Below are 23,862 nucleotides of genomic sequence, written 5' to 3'. Positions count from 1 at the left end.
AATACTAGGAGGGTAAAAAGAGCCATTTTCTTTATACATACTATAAAATAATTAATTTTAAACATAAAAATACGATATGAGACGAAAAACAAGTAATATACCATACACCAAAAATGAATGTTTATTACTGATATCTGTTGAGCCAAAGTACATATTTGTTAACCAATGCAATAGTGAAAAAAGATCATAAATTAAATCTCAATATTCTACGTGTAATGGTGGCCTGAGGCACCATCCATGATATTGAACATAAACATGTTTGCCTCTGTAAACACAATGTTGCACCTTGAAAATGAATGAAATCTTTGAGTTTTACGTCCCACAGTTATGCCAGTTAGGCTAAGGGAGACGATAATAATGAGAAATGAATGAAATGGCGGAATGAAGAAAGTGAGAGGAAACGGGAGAACCGCAAGAAAACCCACGAGCACGGTGTTTGTTCACCACCAAGTCCACACGGCGCGAGCTGGGATCGAACCAGAGACCCCAAGCACCGGAGGTGAACGCTCTACTACTGAGCCACTACGCCCTCCGGTGTTGCACCACCCTGCATCGGTAGAAAAGTTCTTCTTTTGTACTTACAAAAGTCATTCCATTTTCAGGTATCTGTCCTTTTCTCAGCGTTCCCTGTTTATAATATATGTATGCGGCACTTGATGCTTAACACCAAAATAAAATAATCAAGCAAATGACCAACTCTTCCAAAAACAAACAAGCAAAGAGATGTCAAGTTCTTCAAGCCAGTTGTAGGATAATGAACTAAGATAACCAGTTAGAAAGCTCTAACTTTATATAGTGTTTCCTCCTGTGTTAGTCTTGTTTTCCACTTTTATTTTGGTCACGTAGGCTTGTGTTCAAAACGAGACATCCGTCTTTCTCTTCTAAAAGCAGCCCTTCTATTCTAAGAGGGCTGGATAAATATATTCCACCGAAAGTAAAATATTAGAAGAGAACTTAAAAAAAAAAAAAACTTTTTCCACTTTTTCAACAACATTTTAAAATAACGTCACACTAGCAATTTAGAATATATGTTAGTATTGTTTGTTAGGTAGAAAGGTGGTAGAAACCAGCGTAAACTGCTATAAATAAATTTTACCAGTTAATTCCAAATGCCACTTTCTTTACAATGTACTCTATGTTAAACATTGGCGAAAGCGGTACGTCACCGACTAACTAAGCAATGACTGACACACACGAACATATGTTAGCTGTAAAATAAGGTTTAAATCTTCCTCATATAATTTCTTCACGTATATATATCTACATGGTTTCTTCTCTTCTTGTTTTAACTACCCTATTAACTGAGAATGAATGTAAACAAATGTTCATATAACCCTCTTGGCTGATTGTCATACTACAAATCTAATGAATTTTGGTTCTTCCCAACAATAGGTTACAGGAAAAAAAAAAAAAAAAGACTGCAACTACACAAAATTTCAGAGATTCAATCTCGCTCTTTCTCCTCACTGCGGAAGTCAATACCAATTTATTATATCAAGCTCCTTAAGTCGTGTACTTACCTGGAAAGGAATGCTCCAGAAGGCATGAAAACTAGGACAGGCATTCACAATTCTATCCGTGTCTGTGCTCATAAAATTTACAATCTCTCCAATTCTGTATAAAAAAGAAAATATGATGAGTAATGGGTCAGAAACATCTCTGTAGTGCATTACAATATAAGGAAACACTTTTGGAATTCAATATTGCAAATTCATGACGTTTCTTAAATAGAAAAAAAAAAAAAAATCATCCTGACTTTGAAGATTGCGTAAATAGAAAATTTGGATTTACTGTGAAGCACAACTGAAACTGAAATGAAATTTCTTAGTTTAACGTCCCACTATTATGCCCTGTATGCAGGCCCGTATTTATATATTGTGTGCCCCTGTGCTCTAAATATTTTGCCGCCCCCCGAAAACGACTAATATTAGAGTTGAATTCACAGTTTTTGGAGTCGCTGAGATGAATAGTGACAGTTTTAATCCAATTCAACTTCAAGGTCATACTCCACTCCCCAGGGAAGGAGCGAGATTTTACAAGTAATCAAAAACGACAGATATTAGTATTGAATTCATAGTTTTCGAGGTCACTGAGTTTAACGATATCAGTTTTCATGATATTTAAGTACATCCTCACCCTTTGGGGTGGAGATGGGAGAGTATGACTTTTAAAAAATAATCAAATAAGCTAGCTAATTAGTAACTACTGTAATTAGAGTAAACTAAACACATTAACATATTGTCTCGTGCTTGCGCGGGACTCTGCGGGTTGCTAGCTTTAAATATTACCTTTTTATGTGTCTTCAAAAAATCCAAAATTTTGCCGCCCCCTAAATCCTGTCTCCCTGTGCTCGAGTACAGAATAGCACTTACCTAAATACGGGCTTGCCTGTATGCTAAAGGGGAGACAAAATCAGTGAATGATTATGAAATTGTGTTTATGTTCTTTCACTAGAAATCGAACCTGGGACGACATGCAGCAAAGGCATCTGGAGCGGATTTTATTACACGCAGTTTTTTTTTTTTTTTTTTTTTTTTTTTTTTTTTTTTTTTTTTTAAATGTGAAAGCCGGAAATTACATAAAAACAGTTTTGTGTTGAAATCTAAACTAAGTGTGTGCAATTCTATGATAATAATACTTCCTTAACATTTTAATCATTTAAGAAATTTAAAAAAATTAATTCATTTAATTATGCGAGGGACAATCAGAAATTTCCCAGAATATTGTTCTAGTTTTTGCATTTTTGATGCAACCACAGTGAATCTTGAACAGTGCAGTCCTTAAGTTGCCTAGTTATGAATATGACAAGTGTTTACAGGTCATGACAGTCAGCTTACGACTAGTATAGCTAAACGAAGGAGTTTGTGGTGATCAGTTGGTGGAATCTCGCGGTTCAAACATGCACAAAAATCAAGTTCCTGTACAAATGGGCGGAAATCTGCTTCAGATACATACTTTGATAGCCTTAAAATCAGTTTAGGGTGTCTGTGCTTTACGGAAAACAGCATCGATATCAGTTTCGCCACAGTAGAAAACATCGAAACCAACGCGACTACTGAACTTCGGAAGATAACCAAAGGGGGACTTTCGTCGTGTTTCCAGCAATGGCAGGTAAAGTGGAGGAAGTATGTATGTTCCGAAGAAGCCTACTTTGAAGGGAAATGAAATCTTTAGTTTTACGTCCCACGATTATGCCGGTTAGGCTAAAGGAGACGGTGATGATGAGAGATGAGTGAAATGATGGAATGAAGAAAGTGGGAGGAAACGGGAGAACCCCAAGAAAACCCACGAGCACGATGTTTGTCCACCACTTAGTCCACACGGCGCGAGCTGGGATCGAACCAGGGGGCCCCAAGCACCGGAGGTGAACGCTCTACCACTGAGCCACCGCGCTCCCCCTACTTCGAAGGGGATTAAGTAAATGTGTACTTATATTGTGGTAATAAAGAGCCACAATAAAATTCAGGAAATTATTGATTTCCCCTTGTATATGTATATACGTAAAATTCGACTTTTTTTTTTTTTTTTTTTTTTTTTTTTAACATGTTTGCATATGAGAACGGAACACACTTAAGAATAAAAAAGAAAAACACCTCTCAGTAATTTCAACAATAGAATGCGGTGGCTCTTGCAGTAATAACATATAAACATGAATAAATCTCAGAAATGAACACTGGCAAGCAAATGTAATCCTACAAAATATACAAAATCGAAAAATAATAATGAATTTTGTCAACTCAGGGTCTTTAAGAAAAAGAAAGTCTAGAAATATATATATAGAAAGTTAAAGATATATATATATATATTTCTTTAACTTTCTCTCTTCAGAATGTTAGCGAAAGTTGGCAATATTTATTAATTCCAGTCATAACGTTTTCCATTTTCCTCTTGTAACAGACCAGAACTCCTGTCCGTTTCAATCATGTTTCGTATGTAATTATTTGGATATTATAAAGTTAATTTAGATCTTTGGCCTCATCAATGATAATCTACACCGAAAAGGCTTCACTGCAATGGTGTAGATTATTTCCACAAATATTTTCTTTTTGTATTTACTTATTTCATTCATTTCATGTACACTATGTGATCAAAAGTATCCGGACACCTGGCTTAAAATGACTTACAAGTTCGTGGCGCCCTCCATCGGTACTGCTGCAATTCAATATGGTGTTGGCCCACCCTTAGCCTTGATGACAGCTTCCACTCTCGCAGGCATACTTTCAATCAGGTGCTGGAAGGTTTCCTGGGGAATAGCAGCCCATTCTTCACGGACTGCTGAACTGAGGAGAGGTATCGATGTAGATCGGTGAGGCCTGACACGAAGTCGGCGTTCCAAAACATTCCAAAGATGTTCTATAGGATTCAAGTCAGGACTCTGTGCAGGCCAGTCCATTACAGGGATGTTATGGTCGTGTAACCACTCCGCCACAGGCCGTGCAGTATGAACAGGTGCTCGATCGTGCTGAAAGATGCAATCGACATCCCCGAATTGCTCTTCAACAGTGGGAAGCAAGAAGGTGGTTAAAACATCTATGTAGGCCTGCGCTGTGAGAGTGCCACGCAAAACAACAAGGGGTGCAAGCCCTCTCCAAGAAAAACACGACCACACCATAACACCACCATTTCCGAATTTTACTGTTGGCACTACACACGCTGACAGATGACGTTCACCGAGCATTCGCCATACCCACACCCTGCCATCAGATCGCCACATTATGTACCGTGATTCGTCACTCCACACAACGTTTTTCCACTGTTCAATCGTCCAATGTGTACGCTCCTTACACCAAGCGAGGCGTCGTTTGGCATTTACCTGCGTGATGTGTGGCTCATGAGCAGCCGCTCGACCATGAAATCCAAGTTTTCTCACCTCACACCTGTCATAGTACTTGGAGTAGATCGTGATGCAGTTTGGAATTCCTGTGATGGTCTGGATAGATGTCTGCCTAATACACTTTACGACCATCTTAAACTGTCGACGGTCTCTGTCAGTCAACAGAGGAGGTCGGCCTGTACGTTTTTGTGCTGTACGTATTTTTTTCATGTTTAGGAGTGTGCAAATCTCGCGTACAGACTTCTGACACAAGTGACACCCAATCACCTGACCACATTCGAAGTCCGTGAGTTCCGCGGGGGAATCCATTCTGCTTTCTCATGGTATCTAATGACTACTTGAGGTCGCTGATAATGAGTACCTGGCAGTAAGTGGTAGCATAATGAACCTAATATGAAAAACGTATGTTTTTGGGGGTGTCCGGATACTTTGATCACATAGTGTACATGTAGAGCAGTTACATAGTTTCAGTGTACATGCATTTTGTTCACAAAACTGAGGGTACCACATAGTACGTTTTTGTCATTTCCCTCGAGCTTTTTCTCTGCGATCGAGTTAATTAGTGTAAACTAAAAAATCTAGCTGATCTATATTTACTTGCTTTTCTTTGTTGAATTCGCACCTACAGGGGATTGGGTGTGTAAAAAACCAGGTTGTTTCTTCTTTTCATTAATATATAATAATACAACCGTCAAAAGGTGTTCTGAATGTAGACACTAGATTGACCAAGCATAACAGCTAGGTTGTGGTACAAAACATGTGGTCTAAGTGGACACCATCGACTTCAAGACTGAGAGGGTGTATGGCTGCGGACTGGGTAGCGCAGTGGTTCATGCATCGGCAAGGCACGCCAAAGATCCCAGATTCGAGTCCCGGTTACGTCATCCACTTTTACACTCTTTGATATGAAATTTTTATTTATTAATTATTAATAATAAATCTTTATACTTACGTGAAGTGTGACAAAGACGTAGCACTAAGCGTCAATGTCTTCCTGTAGACAGTTGTAATGATGGATGCACGAATCTTGAGGCCAACTTCAGCCATAAACATATTGAAATGTGAATTGCAAAATGCTCCTACAAAGAACAAACAATTAAACGATTTCTGCGCGGGAGGGGAGCTCAGATTTTCAAAGATTTCTGGGTTTAACTATTAGATAGAAACACATATACAAATGACTAATACAACTATAATAAATATTCGAACAGACATAATGAATTATCTCCTAGCTTAGAAATTATTATACTATTACAAAAACAGTACAACTCGTAGAGAAGGTGAACCATGAACAACTAACATATTACATCCACATTATTAATCTACATAATTCTATGTGAAATAAATAAACATAAGGTTAGCATTGGCATAACTTTAGCAGGACAATGTAACATTGCACAAGGAACATGTTTTTGCTATTGAAGTTATTTATTTGATTTTCCTAGAATTCTATTTATGAATCAAAGGGGTATATCCGGTTTGCCGTAAGGACCAGACTGTGTCACATGATCACGTCAAGTCACGTTGCGTGCTAAAAAGAGTATGGAGATTGCAAATCCAGATGAGAGATATTTCAAGCATGTAATCTCAGCGTAGGGTGCCCTCGGTAATTCGAAGAAGATGCATATACTTTATTATTATTATTATTATTATTATTATTATTATTATTATTATTGATTTTACTCAAATAATTTGACTTTTGACAATAAAACATTTGACTTCAACAATAAAACCATTTATTTTACGCTGGAAAATATTTATTTCATATAAGACTTTTGAAAAATTTATTTTATAAGACATGAATTACATCTTTGTTTTAAATTAACATATATGGTATCCATATTTGGCGAACGTCACTTAGGTTTCTAAGATGACTCAATCTACATTTGTTCGTTTGTCTGCCTGTACCACACACACACTATAGGGTACAACTTTCGGTCTTTTAAGTTTAAATTTTCAGAATACAAGCACGAGACACACTAAACTTCTGCATAGATTTCGGCGGCATACCAACGTAAAATCTATACAGACCATTTATTTTCTATTTTTTCAAAATAGCGGGTATCCACGCTACAAAGCGCAATTTTCCGTCTTTTAAGTTAAGCACGAGACGGTCTAAATTTGCTGTATAGATTTTTTCGGCGATCCAATGTAAAATTTCAAAATGGTGGTCATTTTTTTCAAAACAGCAGTGAACAGAAAATTATTGCAAGTTGTGGAAATGACAATCTTGATACATAAATCACATTTTAACACTTTTATCCAAAAGACATTGAAATATATATATATATATATATAAAAAAAAAAATATACCAAAAAAAAAAACCTATTAAACTAGAAAATATCCGAGAAAAGATTAAACCAGAAAATACCGGAAAAAACCCAATTAAACTAGAAAATACCCGAAAAACTCATATGGGCCCAGGTGGGTTGGGTTTTTTAAAAAAACGGGTTTTTTCAAACCCTGTCTAAATCAACTCCTCTACGCGAACTGTGTTCAAATCTGTTGATGTGCTAGGTACGGCCACTGCTTTCCTCGTTGGTGATGTTTTCTCGACCAGTCGCAAATTTTCGACACCATTCTGCGATATATGCTGACGAGACATTACAGTCTCCCCGTAAACCTCTACCAGCAGCCGGTAAATTTCAACCTCGGTTACATGTTTCGCCCACAGAAATCGAATAACTGAGCCCAATTATTCGCAAGATCAGCTTTCCAAACGAGTCACCATTTGTGTTTACATGTAACTAGCAACATAGGTGGCAGGTGGCTGGAACTCTGAACAGTTACCAATTCAATGTATCAAAATTACCGCACACGCCTCATTCCTCTATAACAGACGAAACTCCAGAAATAGCGACTTTGTAACTTTAGTTCCTGATCCTCCCTCGTATATACATACCTGAAGGAAAACTATAAGCTTTATAATGTTTACGTCGGGAGCTAATAAAAACCGTCACCAAATTCTAAACCATTTCTAGCTATAGGGTCAAAGAAGGCGGTATTTCACCGAAAAGTCAGCACTTTGACTCACGTTTTTTATTAATGTCCTTGTTTGTCAGAGGTTCCTTCTTAAAGTAAAAAATGGAACTTATTGTTGACTACTACTCAACCCGATGGCAAAACTTTGTCTTTCTGCGATGAGCTTTTGTAAGTCAAAAGTTTTCTGCAAGAATTCTGCAAAAATTTTCTGCAGAAGAAACGCTTGTGATTCTTAAAAATACGCTTTACGCGACGTAAAAAAACAGCACAAACTATATTTATGCGAGTAGTCCGTCCATTTAAGACATTTACACATAGCAGGCATGTTTTCATACTTTTCTGTTGGCTATTTTGTCTCCTCTGGCAATTTTTCTGCACAGGCGCGGCAAATTTTCTGCGATCACATCACAGATCGCGGCATGTTCTGCTATGGGGCTACTCAAATAAGAAAATTTAAGAATCAGAAGTAACTGGAATGAAAGCAGCACAGATAAATCTGGCTACTGGATTGGAAGGCAACTCGAACCTCAACCCGGACCGCACGTAGTGGATCTACCCATTGTACTACCTTTCTGTCTTTTGACACTATTCTTTAAACTCCTACTGACAAGAAATTACTAGCGATTTGTAGAATACTCCGACTACAGTAAACATTTCGATAGAACAACCTTTAGCAGGGTGTCTACTAAAATTCCACAATGAAATTTCGTGACTTTTTCCTGACCTTTTCTTTACCAAATCATAAAATTTCCTAACTTTTCAAGGGCGAATTTGGGTGCGAATTAGGCCGAATTTTCATCCATGTGATACAAACGAACTTTGCTTGCGATTTGGTAGTGTCCAAAGCCTACCATAGACATTTTTGGTGTTGAATTCTGATGTTTTATACAACAAAATTTTCCAATCTGTACTTACATTTGCACAATTAAAAAAAATCGTGACCCAAAAGCTAAATTTCGTGACTTTTTCGTGACATTCGTGACCGATGGACACCCTGTTTAGGCACTGTTGCATAATTATTTACCTAAACTTTCATTAGCAGTATTCTAACTCTCTTTAGAGTATTAGTTGACTACTATTACTAAGTATTACTTAACTACTAGTAATACTTCAGTACTGAGTACTAGAGGACACATAACTTTAAAAGAAATGTATACTAATGTGTCCTCAACTGGGATCTCCTCTGTTGTTGGATTACTTTTACCAACTGCTAGTAAATCGCTGGTTCTTAGAACTTTGAGGAGCAAAGTACCCAAAAGTGAAATCTAGTGTCACTGGTACCTCAATTGATAAGAGAAATCGAATTGTAAAAGGTCAATATGCAAGGCATGTGTACCCGCCACCCGCCAAGCGGGTTTTGTGATGGACAACCACCATGTGTGGATTTCATTATCATCACATTCTCCCTTAGCCTCGGAGCATAAACGTGGGACGTTAAACTAAAAGAATTCTTCCTCAACAATTAAATAAATACAGTATACTGATGAATACCAAAGCTTAGTTTACTCTCCCTTATATGTTGCTTCATCTTCAGCCAACTTCACACAAAGCATGAGCTGAGTTTGAGAGTTTGTGTTCTGCGTCCTAATGTAACATCGACATTACGAGAGACGGGACCTCATCTTTACGATTCCTTGTTTAATATATTATACATACGAGGGGCTGTCCGGAAAATAACAGACTTTTTAAAATAAAAAAGTAACAGAATGAAAAAAAATGTATTACATAGATTTGAAAGGTACACTCTTACGCTATTTTTCCACATAATCGCCACGCAAATTAACACACTTATACCGTGGCACAAATTTTTCAATGCTGTCATGTTAGAAATCTGCAGCCTCCGATTTCAACCACTGGCTTACATCGGCATACAGTTCAGCGTCAGTATCAAAGCACTGTATAGCGAGCCGTGTCTTCATTGCTGGGAAGAGATGGTAGTCGCTCGGCACCAAATCCGGGCTATATGGTGGGTGATCGAACATCTCCCTTCCAAATCCATCCAAGAGATCTCGGGTACGCTTGGCAATGTGCGGACGCGCATGGTCGTGAAAAACGCTCATTATTCCATGTCCGTCCACTTCACACAGTTGGAGATGGATTTCAATTGCCTTGTAGTTTTCTGCAAATAAAAACCTAATCCCAGAACGCACCTCACAAGAGGCGGGATTTTCTATTGCAGCACATTGTAACACGTCACAGAAAACACAGAGCGTCACGGTCCTCACGCTACCACAACTGGATGCGTACTGAGTCTGTTAACGTTCTGACACCAAGATGGCGACTGTAGCCCCACCCACTGCCGCGATAGACTAAAACATCTGGGTCTTTCTGGCCATCCCTCGTATATATAAATATTAAACAGAAAATGTGGTCAGTAAGTTAAAAAGAGTGAATATAGCCTTTTAATATGTTGTTAAAAAAAGAAATAATCTGGGTATAAACATGAAATTTTAACACTGAAGTTCATTTAGAAGCTAACTGAAGATGAAAGCAGACTGAGCTTTCGAAGTTACACGAAGCAAACGAAACTACGACACATGAAAGGAGCGAGCCAATCTCTTTAATGTTAACACAACGTGTCAGGCGCTATCCTTATTACATTTTGATATAAGTACTTACCAATTAAACTAACAAGAAAGAGGCCACCAGCAAATAGATAACCGTCAACCATCCGTTCGCTTTTTGTTTCAATGAACGTGACCAACTTATTCAGCAATATGGGTCCCATAAATCCTGCGCAATCTCCAATAAACTTGAGCAATCCAATGCTATAAAATTCCCATCCAAAACACTTGTGTAAAGCTCTGACTAAAGACACTGGACGTCTAGGGACATGCACCTCTTCTTCAACCGGCGAAATTAGTCCATTATCGTCACTGTGATCTACACACGGGCGTAGGTTCATCGCAGATTCGAATTTGGAACAAACATGCGACGACGAGAGATTAAGAGGAAGGTCATAGAGATCATCTGGATGCTGTAGTCTTCCTTTGACACCTTTATTCATTAAAGGGTTAACCCAGTAGAAAATTAGCTTTGATAGGAAAGTTGATCCTTCTTTGGCTACTCCCAAATAATACGGATCACGATCTTCACAGAATCTACTGTAAGTGTTGGTCCTGCTACATAATAATGGCTGTTGCTCAGAGGCAGTTGGAGTAATTGTATGACTCAATTCCTCATAATGACTAACACCAACATCTGCATTAGGAATTAGAGATATAAAATAAATAGACTGCATGCAAATCATAACAATGCTAAAAGCATAGCCCATTCTTAAAGCAATATTTTCGGAATCATATTGTATCACATGAGACCTTAAAGCCACTGCCTGTATTATAAAATTAAACATCCATAATATGCACATTACGGTAGGTCCTCGCGGGCTATCACTGAGTCTTGATCTCAACGCTAGGACATAACACAGATGCATAACCCATGTAAAGCATTGTACACCAGCCACAAGGTAATGGGCCAGGTACATGTCTTTCGCTCGTAGAAGTAAAGATAGGGAGAGATACAATGCAGGAATTAAAGCCATGAAAACGGTGACGGTACTTCGACCATAGATCACCCATATTTGAGTCCGAGGTCTAACAACCCAGTTGCTGTGATTGCCCCAGTAGTAAGCGGATGAAACTGCCAAGAGAGCTAAAAGGGGAATTTGTAAACAAATTTCTTGGAAGCATAGTCCTAGATCTTTGTGCGCTTTAGACCACACCGTGAAGCCAGAGGGTCCACACAGCTCTTCCCAGTTGTTATCCACAAGCGAGATCATTCTGTTGTTGTTTGAAGATCAAAATCGGAGCACCATTACACTGAAAAAAAAATAATGTAAGCTACATTAAACAAAGGAATAAGTAATCATAAATAAAATATACAAATATAATTAACAACAAACAGTGAATAAAGTTGTTTTGATGTATAAGCAGTACACTTATCCTGAATAGATAGATCCAAAATATATTATCATGAATAAAGCTGAATGTTTTTTTGTCCTCTATATAAATTAACATTACTAACTTTGTACATTTATAGGTATCACATAATTCTACGTAACTTTAGCAAAGAAACCGTACAACAATGATAATCAGAAATATAATTTTTATATGTAATGTTTGTCAGCTATACAAACTCATACCGCTGAAAATTTGAAATGCATTTTGGAACACAATACGTACACGCCTCGAACTGAATTTTTACCATGTCATCTAAATAAATATGCATCTGGGTGAAAGCAACGTGACGTACGTAACATGTTGACTTCCTTTTCTGACTTTCTTTGAGTGTAACGGCCTTCATAATGAAAATATCGCTTTACTTCTTTTTTTATAGACAGATAGGAAATGCAGCTTTAAGGTGGTATAAAATACACACCAATCAATTACCAAAAACAAATTGCATAAATGTGCAAAACGTCGTGACGTACGCACAATGAAATGGACATTGAAGTCAGACATCGAGAAGAAAACGATAAATTCTGCTCTGCTGTTGCATGTGTATGCTCGAAGAAAATTGCGTATATAGGTGACTACTGCTATGCTATTTCTGCATTGTAACCGAAGTTTTTGATGCATCGGTATCTTAGAAAAAAAATCATAACTGGCGTGACGTACGCACATATTTCGTGACGTACGTAACAGCGTGCACTTTGACTAGAAGAAACAATTGTGGAGTGGAGACTCAAAATTGAAAGTCTCGAAGAGAGATCGATTGGAAAGCCACAGAACAAATATAAATTACTGATATTTGTTGATGATAACGCACAGTCGTTTGGAAGTAGCAGACATCGCAAAATTCAACATAGTATGAAAAATATAAAAATGTGCATAGAAATGTACAGTGTGCATTTTAATTAGTAATGTTCAAGTCCTTCAGGTACTCGTGGGCAAAAGTGTAGCGATCTCGTTTCTCACGGGGTTTTGGAAGAACTTTCTGGATGCGATTTCGTTCCACAGAATCAGTCATCTACACGTGGATGACGTATCTTTTCCCTGATCACTTTCACGCATGTATTTCACTCGGTGCATTCCATCACTTTCGACAGCAGTTACGTGTCCCACATATTTTGTCTCGGTCCGACTACATACACCACTGCAACATAACTTCCGATTTTGATGTCAACATTTTGGGAGGGAAGCTATTTGTCTCTGACATTATGCGAAATATTTTTCTCAGGTTCATCTCGATCTGAATATGTATCACTTCCACTAGTGCTGTAAATTGCAATGTGCAATTGGTACGAGTTTTTCAAGATCGGCACTTGTGTTTCATATATCACAGCAACAAACCTTTTAGCAGGAACAACGTATCTTGCGGACTTGATTGTTTTTAGTTGCTGTAAGTTCAGGTCCATGAAGTATATAACAAAGAGAAAGTCGTAGTTGGCTGTGTCTTGATGCAATATAAAAAGGTATTCAATTTGCTGGGTATTTTTGAGAGCGACGGAATGGAAATCACTAGCGTTTTTCATTATTATTTTACCTTGAAGAATACGGAACCAAACTTCTCTTTTCATCTTTGCTCCAACTCCATCATGTGCCCATCTTCCTTGATAGCTTTCGTGAAAGTTCCACTCTGTTGGTACAATTTCATTTAGTAGCTTTAGAAAGACAATGAATTTCCGGTTTTTAAAATGTTGGCTCGCTCTGTCTGTCCACAGGTGTATTTTTTAATGGGCAATTCCAGCAAAATCTTAAATCATTGAAGACGGCTACTTGTAAAGTACCATGGTTTTTCGTGTGAGATATTACTCCGTAATTTCGCTCTCCATTGCTGAAGTATGCTACTGTGATGTAAATAGTGACAGTAGGATCGGCTGCTTTTGACCAGTGGGCGGCCATAACTTCGTATTGATGCTTAATTGCGTAATTTTCTGCGAAGTCTGTCTTCAAAACCACTTCATCTATATTTTCATTTCTTCTTTGAAGGTGCTCAACTCCTGGTTTTGTCTTCTTATGTTGTATATGTGACACCGATACACTAGTAACTGTTTCTCCAGTGAAAATGAACAATTTCTAGGGTGCCTCTCTTCAACTGATAAACTTCAACCAATTCCTCACGATCTTCCGGTTCACACAACAGACCTTGGATGTATGTTTTACGTTCGTACATGTCATGCACTTATTCTTCATACATATCTCACTCTCTGTATCGCATACACTTCCCTCAACAAGCACGTTCTTTGTCATTAGTAGCTGGTTCCATTTCACTTTGGCGCCGATCATTTTTTGAATGTTCTCACAGTATCGACAAGCAAGACAAGTGATCCACTTAGATACAGTAATGCATTCTTTGGGGCGAAGGTTTAGGAAACTAGTTTAAGTAATAGGTATATTTTTGCAAATTCGGTAATGAAGAGCTTATGTGTCTCGCTGATGTAAAACATCATGCATCTTTCCTTTTTCCCATCATTGCTGTACATGAAAACGATATCCTTTTTCCCAGGGAGCATTCGGAATATATTGTCACTCTTGTAGAAATTAATTACGATTGCTTTTGCCTTGCTTCTTAGTACGATGCTTTTACATTGTTGTGTTTTCTTTTGTGACACGCCAAACTGCTCCACTATTTTTTAACCACCCTGAGTTTTCTTCTAGGGCTATGCTAACGATGCAGCATTCTGATAGCCCATACTCGATCCAGATAGAACAGATTCTTCTCGGTTCTTTTCGCTGCGGACTTCTGCATGCGTATTTTTGTCTGTCGACGCACTTTTTGCCTTCGATGCTGTTATTGTCTTTCGGTACTGCTGCATTCTATGCTTTTCTTTCTCACGATTTTCTGCTTTTTCTTCTTCACTTAACTTCTCTAGCGTTTTCCGTTGTAGACTTCTGGGGCTAACTGGTGCCATATTTATATATGGAAGTTGCAGAAAAGAAATGACAATGGTGCACTTTAACACACACCATAACTGAAATCAACGCTAACACAATCCTGTCTCTAATGAACACGTAGCAGTCGATGCAGTGATGCCATTTGTACTAACAATACTACTCGATTCAGGAACAATTAATATATATTGTTTCCACTCCTAAGAAGGCTAGTATCAGGCATGACTAGACATTATTTGCCGTGACGTACGTAACAAATACCGTTATGTTACGTACGTCACGCATTCAGTTCGTTGGTCACGTACTTTATTGGCTAACCAGATGTCACAAACGTTTGCGGTAAATTCCTTCTGTTAGAAGGTATGATCTATTTGAATAATTTAAAGAATGAAAGTTGTCCACGCGCTTTTCATTGTACAGGATAAACTTAACCCCCTTTTCCGTGACGTACGTAACATAACACCACGGGTCTTCTCGATTTCACTGCTACTAGCGATGCCTACCCACATAGAGCTGAAAATTTCTGTTTTGGCCTGGAAGGTAACGTTCCATAGACGACATTTCTATGAAGAATTGTGAAAGTATTGCACAGATGCTCAGTGGAACAATAACTAAACAATGCACTTCCCTTTCATTTCACAACAGCACATTAATACACTTTCTGTTACAAAGAAGCTGATTACTTTATAATAAATAACAAATTCTGCAAACCATGTAACTACATTTTATTCTCTTTCTATTGATGTATAGCATGTTATGGTGGAAGCATTATGGTTTTTGCCCTTCAATGTCCTGAATTGTTTGCTTTTACCCATCTACTAAGGGGAAGACGTTTCAAAATTTATGTCAAAAATATACTATCTCACGAGTCCCACACATTAGGGATATAAACTCCTAATTCAAAATAATTAGACACTTGTCCTAGCGTCAGGATTGTGAAAAACCCAGCCCAGTGGTTTTTACTGGGCAAAATTGGGTTTTATTAAGTTTTGTACCAGGGTTGGCTGGTTTAAACCACGGTGGTTTAAACCAGCTGTTTTTTTTTTAAATAAAAAACTGGTTTAAACCAAAAAACGAAAAATGTTCGTAAAAGTGTAACTATTCCTAAAATCTTGATGAACACACATTTGTGGATTATCACGTTTCACTACCATATATTATTCGTATTATATTCAGACCTAAATATCCCATTCATTACTCAAAGAGATTATATTACAAAAGTAACCTTTTTTATGTAACTTTATGCATGTTTCTTTTGTGATTTTTTTTATAGTTTGTTATTATTGTTATGCAACCAAAGGAAAATTCTAAACATTGTTTCGTTTTGATAATGTTTACTATCGATAAAATACGTCGAAATGCTGTACTTTTTGGGAGGGGGGTCATACAAACCCCACGAGAGGCAATTATTGAAACCACAAGAATCTTTGGTAACTATTTATGTATAAATGGGTCAGAGCCAAAGTGGACTCAAATAATTCGTATCTTTATTCATTTTTCTTACTGATATGCAAAGTAAGTCGTCATATTTCTTTAACTTAGACTAATAAAAGTCATAGTGAACTGACTTCGACTAAATTAGTTCTTCTGTAGTACTTTGAAGTTGTCCATATGTAATTCTGTATAATGGTTCCACTTGTGCAATTGTTTATCTTTTGGTCCTGAAATGACTGTTGACGATTACATTAACAAATATGTAAAGATCAGTCTAACGTATTTTTATCAGGAATCCTTTGTGAGTGAGTCGGAACACGTATCGCATTTGTGGTCAATTAGTCCTAGTTTCGAGTTCAAATGGAGGACAATTTCTCTTGGATGTAAGCCGAGATGCGGTTTGGATTCCCCTTTAAGCTTATGTGACCCCTTCCAGCATAACCCGGTTGTTGCATACTAACACCAAGGCGAAACAAGGTTATTTCTGTCCATATGTGATATAAATACATAGAGCATATTATTTAAACCAAAAAAACCTGGTTTAAACCAAAAAAACTGTTTTTTTGGTTTTTTCAATAAAAACCATGGTTTTTGCCAACCCTGTTTTGTACGTACACCTAAAGCCACATTAATACTTAAAATACCATTTAGGCATTTATGTTTTATTGCACATGAAACTATGGAATTCCCTTGTAGGGATGGGTGGCACATCTCTGACGCGGGTTCTTGGTTTGATTCCAGCTCCCAAAAAGTAGGCTTTGTTGTGGACAAACACCATGTGCATAGGTTTTCTCGGGGTTCTCTCGTTTCCTCCCACTTTCGTCATGCCACCATTTTCATTCATCTATCATTATCGTCTTCCCTAATCTCGGCCCATAATCGTGAGACATTGAACCTAAAAAATAAAATAAAATAAAAATTAAAAGAAATGTCGCACAAAGGAATCCGCAAAGCTCCATCCGCGTTTCGTAGGCCGTTCTCTTTCCATAAGGATTCCATGACTGCGAGCTGTATGTGAGTAATTGTTTTATCGCAATTTTTTTTCATAAAGTCAGGTTATCAATTATGTGCAAAGTTTCATTGCTTATCATTAATTAACCTAAAACACACCTGTTGCAGTAATTTTGCAACAGTGTTGGCAGAGGCCGCATTTCTGTCCCCAAAAAAAAAAACATCCATTTTACGGGCTCCATCAAATAGCCTATTTATATTGCAACACTGCATCGGCTTTGTCACATTTTCGTAGCAATGGATAAATGTTCATGTATACTACACATATACCAGGATTTACCCACAGGAAATCAGTTTTCTGTAACTGAATATCGATTTTTTTTTCATTTCGTACATTTTTTTAAACATTTTCTTTATTTTTCCTTTGTTACTACACAAAAATGTTACAAATTCCAACATAGGTCATGAACTCCAAAATATTTACATAGAACACGCTTAAATTTTTGTCCTATCGATCTTGGCTCAGAAGATATACGCAAGCAAACTTTGGGTTGCATAACTTTACGGACACACCGTATATTCGTTTTGTGGCAGTGAAATTTAGACTGAGTAATATATATCGCTGCTACCAGTTTTGTTCTTTTCAGGACGCAGTAGAATAAGTTCATACAGATCGTACTTTAGTTTAAGTCTATATTAAACTTAGCACGCTGTAAATAAAAGAGTAACTGAACAACTTATTTTTACAAATTATTATAAACATGCACCAATTCATAGTGTTAAACAAATATAGTTTTCGTCTTTGGATATTTCAGAAGAGAGGAGAAAGTTATCCCATTTGAGACTTATATTTGGTGTATTGAATTAAACAATACAATGAAATGAAATGAAATCTTCAAGTTTTACGTCCAACGGTTATGCCGGTTAGGCTAAAGGAGACGGTGAAGATTAGAAATGAATGAAATGGTGGAATGAAGAAAGTGGGAGGAAACGGGAGCACGGTATTTGTCCACCACAAGGTCCACACGGCGCGAGCTGGGATCGAACCAGGGACTCCAAGCACCGGAGGTGAACGCTCTACCACTGAGCCACCGCGCCCCCTGCACAATACAATAATCTTCGTCTCTTACTCTTAGAGCACCCAACTGTGTGGGTACAAAATTTTGCCTAAGACAAAACCTCGCCATCCCGTCATAGCGATTTCCTCAGTGTAAAATGTCATTCAAAATATTACTGTATGTATATACACTTAACATAGCTTATGCAGTTGAACCTGTATTAACAGACAAATGTTTTGCCCTGGTAAGAATATGTGTATTGTAGGGAAGATCCCTCTATTTCACGAATAGTTAAATATCAGCACGAACAGTGCCTCCTCCAAAACATCTTAGTAACATGCTAGTTTATTACCTCATAACGGAGAGAACTAGCCTCAATTCAAACGTATTTAACGCAAAAAAACTTCGCCTTTCTACACTTTAAAAGAATGGCATTCCCCAACTCGTGCCAGGGCTCCAGAACCAAGTACCTTGTTTTAAGATTTAGATTTCTGGACTTTCGGCGTCTAAGGCCATTCAGCCCGTCACGTTTTGAGGGATGACGTCCCTCGGCGAGCACACTATCGGGGGAAAGGGAAGTAAGAAAGGATTGGGGAAGGAAGGAAGCGGTCTGGGGCCTATAAGTTAGCTACCACCCCGACATTTGCCTGGTGTGAAGGAGGAAAACCTCATTCAGAGTGGCTGACCTGTAAAAACGTTTTACACATTTTCGACCGAGTGCCCCCACCCGGGAATCGAACCCGGGACCGTTCGCACCGAAGGCGAGAGCGTCAGCGACTACCTACGCGGGGTCACTACCTTGATTTTATCTAAACTGTGATAAAGGTAGAAAAAACGAACCTTTTGGGATTCTAACCCCCTTCGCTCACTCAGCTACATTTTGTTAAGTAAATAACACTGGAGATCTTATATGTACAAGATTGGAGAAGAAATTAAATATCAGCTCTTAAAAAATAAATCTGCGTATAAGACAGTATGCAAAAAATTCATTGAAAATTGTTTAGCTGTTCTCAAGTAATGATGACATAGCCAATGTCGATTTAAATGTCGAAAGAATACTGTCCTCTTCCTCCATTAAAAGATGAATTTTCGAAAACGATAGGACATTTGTTCGACAGAAACTCTCATATTATTATTATGGCGAGGTTTTGTCCGTATGAAATTTCCATCATACACCCTATTGACAAAGACGTAGTAACAACAGAAAAAGCCTTTTAAGTTTACTCCAAACTAAATGAAATGAAATCTTTGAATTTTACGTCCCACGATTATGCCGGTTAGGCTAAAGGAGATGGTGATGAGGAGTAATGAATGAAATGGTGGAATGAAGAAAGTGGGAGGAAACGGGAGAACCCCGAGAAAACCCACGCACACGGTGTTTGTCCACCACAAAGTTCACTTGGCGGGGCCTGGGATCGAACCCGGGACCCCAAGCACCACAGGTGAACGCTCTATCACTGAGGCAGCGCGACCCCTTTACTCCGAACTAAGTTGTAAATCGTATCCAGAGAAGACTCGAATACGGACAGAAAACTGGTTAATGTTCTTTCTTGACAGTACGGTATGTTATTAATTTGATTTTATTACTTTATTTTTATTTATCTATTTATTTTTTGTAAGAACCCAAGTTAGAGGGATTTTCAACTCTGTACGTTTGAAGTGGAAACTCTTATAACAAATGATCCCATGCTGATCCCAAAATAAAATTTTGCGGACACATTTGTAAGTTTGAATATTGTATTACATTTTTTTTTAATTTTCAGAATATGGCTTTTTAAGTAAATCAAATTCAAAATTTGGGTTAAGTTTCGAGTTACCCCTCCGCTTTTTATAGAAATCAGGAAAATTTAGAGGAGAAATGAGGTAAGAAATGATAATTTGAAGTTTTTATTTGATGTTTAGGAATGTAAATTCGGCAGGAGAGTTATGTTTAATACGAGAAAAGATATATGGAAGGTAGTACTATTTGCCGGATGCGGAAGCATTCGCGGAAGGTTTCAGCAGCATGGTAGTTGTAAAATATGGCGAACACGTGTAACAGATGCGCAAAAATAATGAAGAAAACCTTTTAAATTTTTGTGAAGTCCACGGAGTACTGAAGTTAAGTGAAATGTAACAATTTTTAATACTTGAGCACTGATTTTTGTATGTTGCAAAGTCCAAGGGCAAGTCTGGACTGGAGGAGAAACTCTAAACTTAAGCCCAAAATTTTGATTTTTTCGAAAAAAAAAAAAATTCTATAGTCCATATAGAATTTTCCATATGGGCTATATAGAAAGGTCCATATAGAATTACAGTCCATATATATATATTTCCATAAGCTTTAATATGGTAAATTAATTAAGGTCCTCGATCCTTTAGGTAAGCCGCAAATGCCAATCGAATAAATGTCACTCACGCAATTTTTACGTAAATTTGGTGAGCTTTGGGGCTTTGTAATTTCGAAACCGGTTTAAAAATCAACTTGAGCTTGATAGCGCCAAGAATAAATACCACTGCAATCTGTAAAGGTCGATCCGGAACCGTACGTTGATTCGATATGAAATGGTTCCGTGAAGCAATATATAGTCATTATTTCACAGCAGAACCAAATATAGCGTAAAATATGCATAAAATGTAACTTGCGGCAGGAAAATGAAAAGAATGTTTTTAGTTTAATGAAGCACGATTATTCAGTTTAGGTTAAAGAGGATGAAATATCAATGAAAATTAAATTAAATTTTTTGTACTTTTCCACCGGAAATTGAACCATGAACGTGCGCACCAGGGACACGCACTAGTTACTAGACCAGCGGGGAGGGCAAGGTAGGGTCTTATAGAGTAGGATAAGGTTAGGTTAGATAAACCTGTTCCAGTTTTAAGTCAGGGCAGGGTGGAGAATCGTGCTAGCGACGTTAGGCATGCGCTAGAGGTGTGCAAGGGCCGGAATTTTTAGCCCGGGCCTGGCCCGTGAATTTATAATGTTGGGCCCGACCCGACTCCGAAATATATTTTAGCATTTGGCCCGAGCCCGTGCAGACCTCTAATATGTGCGTAAGCGAGGATAGTGAAAAGACATGAGTTTTTGCAGTGCTACGAATTCCTATAGCACTTGTAATGGTTTGATACTAGTAACGCTTCATTTGTAAAATAAAAATACAGTTCTTGTATACTGTGCAGAAACACTATGCCGCTAAAATAATACTGTCATACAGTACTTTTTCATATGTACGCATTTATTTGAATTGACGTTTAGCACCTGTAATGATATTGCTCTATTACCCCTATCTTATAAAAATAAAATACATTAATATTACTATTTAAATCAATCGCTTGCAGCAATTTGCTCCTTATGAACGTCTTTCGATATAGGACGTTCAATTTTACCTCTAAATTTTGCAAAATGTGGGTACCTAAACTTAACCTGTACCGCGCTTTTACTAATATGCTCGCACAACGTGATTTATCTTGTGACCCACCAGGATGGGAAGACTCAGGTAGATAAGATCGACGAGTAGTACCGAAATGTACGGCGGCTGTATAATCGAGCTTACTTGCAGTCACTATAGACAAATCGGTAACCCATGTACCGCACGTCACTACAACTACTTGGTTATTTCAGTGGGATAGGTTTGTGGCATTTACTATTTCATGATTACAATTATACTGTAAACATTTTCGTCCTTCGTGGGTAAGCTTAAATAAAATCAGGATTCTGAATTCATTACCAAACTATTGGTCTAAAAACTATTGGTAATTTCGGAAAGAGTAGTTTACAACATGGATTAATTTAATAGTGAAATTTAATAAGTGACATTTAATTTCGGCAGTGAATACTTGCTAGTACACCAAATACGTAATTATACTTACACAAACAATAGCATGTCAATTCGCATAAATCTGCATTTGCTTATGACTCATCAACTGCACTTAACATCATTGCTTATTATCCATTAACATCAACATAATACCCATAATACATCTCACATGACATGAATTCGGGAGCAGCAGCCGGTCGAATCCACGAAACATTTAATTCCGCTGCGCAGTGTGTAGGATCATTTTAAATGTAAGGAACTAGCTTCTTTAGCAACACTACTCCATATCGCTTCACACTACTGTTCACCATTACCTAAGTTAAGGTTCTATTTATCTGGGAAAAGTATCAATGGATCTGCAGATTAATTTCGTACCATCACCATCATCATCATAGGTATTCTGTCATTATTTGCAGGTCACATGCTGCAACTGAGAAGCTTCCATGGGCCACGGTCTTTCGCTAACTTCGTCTTCACGTACGATTTTTCTGTTTTGATTTCGTCCATTAATTGTAGTCTTCTTCGCCCTCTCCCTCTTTCCTGCCACCATATCTCTCTTTCCCCGATGCCTTTCTCCTAAAGATTTCTTTCGCCATTCTTATCCTTGCTTTTATTTTACGTTCACATTTCATATCATTACTAATAATACTACACAGGTATCGAAAATCAGTCACCTGTTCTATTTCCTCCTCTCGTTTGACACAGAATCCTTCGTTCCAATCACCATACCTTTTGTCTTTCTAACATTTATTTTTATTCCATACAGGGGCGGATCCAGGGGGCGATCGGGGCAATTCCCCCAGAAGAGGAAACTTTCTTATTTTATATATATAAATAAAACCCATCCCAAAGTTTGGAGCCCTTAAAAGTAACAGTATGACAACCAACTGCCCCCCCCGGAAGTCAGTCCTGGATCCGCCCCTGATTCCATATTATTCACAGCCCTTCTTCAAGTTTTCTAACATTGTATTGATTTTCTCTTCAGATTCTGCAACAAACACAATATCATCTGCAAATCGCATTCACTTAATCATTCTACCTCCTATTAAAATGCCGTCTTCATTTGGTAGGCTCTCCTTCACTATCTCAGACAGTGAGTTATTGGACAGGGTTGAATTAATGTGCACTAAGCAGACACAGAATTGCAAATGATTTTTCTTCAAGACTTGAAACTGGTAGATTTGGGATGGGGATGAACATTCTTTACGGCAAAACATTAGTGTAGTTAGTCCAGGAATTGCGAACGAACATCCCATTCGCCGTTTGTCAAATTTCGTTCCGGTGGTACAGTGTTGAAAAATGAGGTCCATAGACACCGACCAATATCATGTTTGGATGAGTTCTTTAAAAACGTGATGGAAACGGACCTTCAGCAAAGTGCTCGTGCCATTGCAGATGAGATAGACATACACCATACCACTATCGCTTGGCGGCTCCGTGCAATCGGTAAGATAAAAATTGGATTTGCGAGTGCTACGTGAATTGACCGCAAGCAACAAAGATCGCCGTCTGGGGGTGTAGAGTTTTCTGAGTGTAAAGAATAACCAGGAAAGTTTGATGAAAAATATATCTGCTACAACTATGGTAAACGGTCAGGATACTGACCGGCTAAAGTTCACTGCAGTTTCCAAAACCCTTTCTGATACACCGTATTCTCCTAACATCTCTCCCACTATCCCTTCCAGCATTTTGAGCACTTTTTGGGAGATAAAACTTTCCCTGATAATGAGACGGTGCAACATGCATTCTTTATATCATGCATTCTTTAGTCTCCAGATTTCTTTCATCTTTTTCCTATACGTCCGAACCCGCTCCCACTAGCATTTCAGAAGCCTCTTGGGGGCGCGGTGTTTCAGTGATAGTACGTTCACCTCCGGTGCTTGAGTCCCTGGTTCGATCACAGCTCGCGCCGTGTGGACTTTGTGGTGGACAAACACCGTGCTCATGGATTTTCTCGGGGTTCTCCCGTTTC

At 38.0% G+C, this 23,862-nt stretch overlaps 1 protein-coding gene across 1 annotated transcript in view; it reads right to left on the bottom strand.

Annotated features, from left to right (window-relative positions):
• LOC145685744 (ATP-binding cassette sub-family C member 10) overlaps positions 1-22,271 on the bottom strand; it is a 91,827-nt gene extending 69,556 nt beyond the window's left edge. Inside the window, exons 1-4 of the mRNA XM_081758240.1 lie at positions 21,943-22,271; positions 10,437-11,635; positions 5,787-5,913; positions 1,521-1,614 (exon numbers count right to left, since the gene is read on the bottom strand). Of these exons, the coding sequence (XP_081614366.1) occupies positions 1,521-1,614; positions 5,787-5,913; positions 10,437-11,595 (1,380 nt within the window). The 5' untranslated portion in view covers positions 11,596-11,635; positions 21,943-22,271. The remainder of the gene's footprint in view (positions 1-1,520; positions 1,615-5,786; positions 5,914-10,436; positions 11,636-21,942) is intronic.
• Between the last annotated feature and the right edge of the window lie 1,591 nt (positions 22,272-23,862).

This window comes from Thermobia domestica, chromosome 5 (assembly GCF_964235325.1).
Source record: "Thermobia domestica chromosome 5, izTheDome1.hap1.1, whole genome shotgun sequence".
Lineage (NCBI taxonomy): Eukaryota > Metazoa > Arthropoda > Insecta > Zygentoma > Lepismatidae > Thermobia > Thermobia domestica.
Note: the sequence above shows the minus strand (reverse complement) of the source record. Positions and strands in the feature narration are given on the sequence as shown.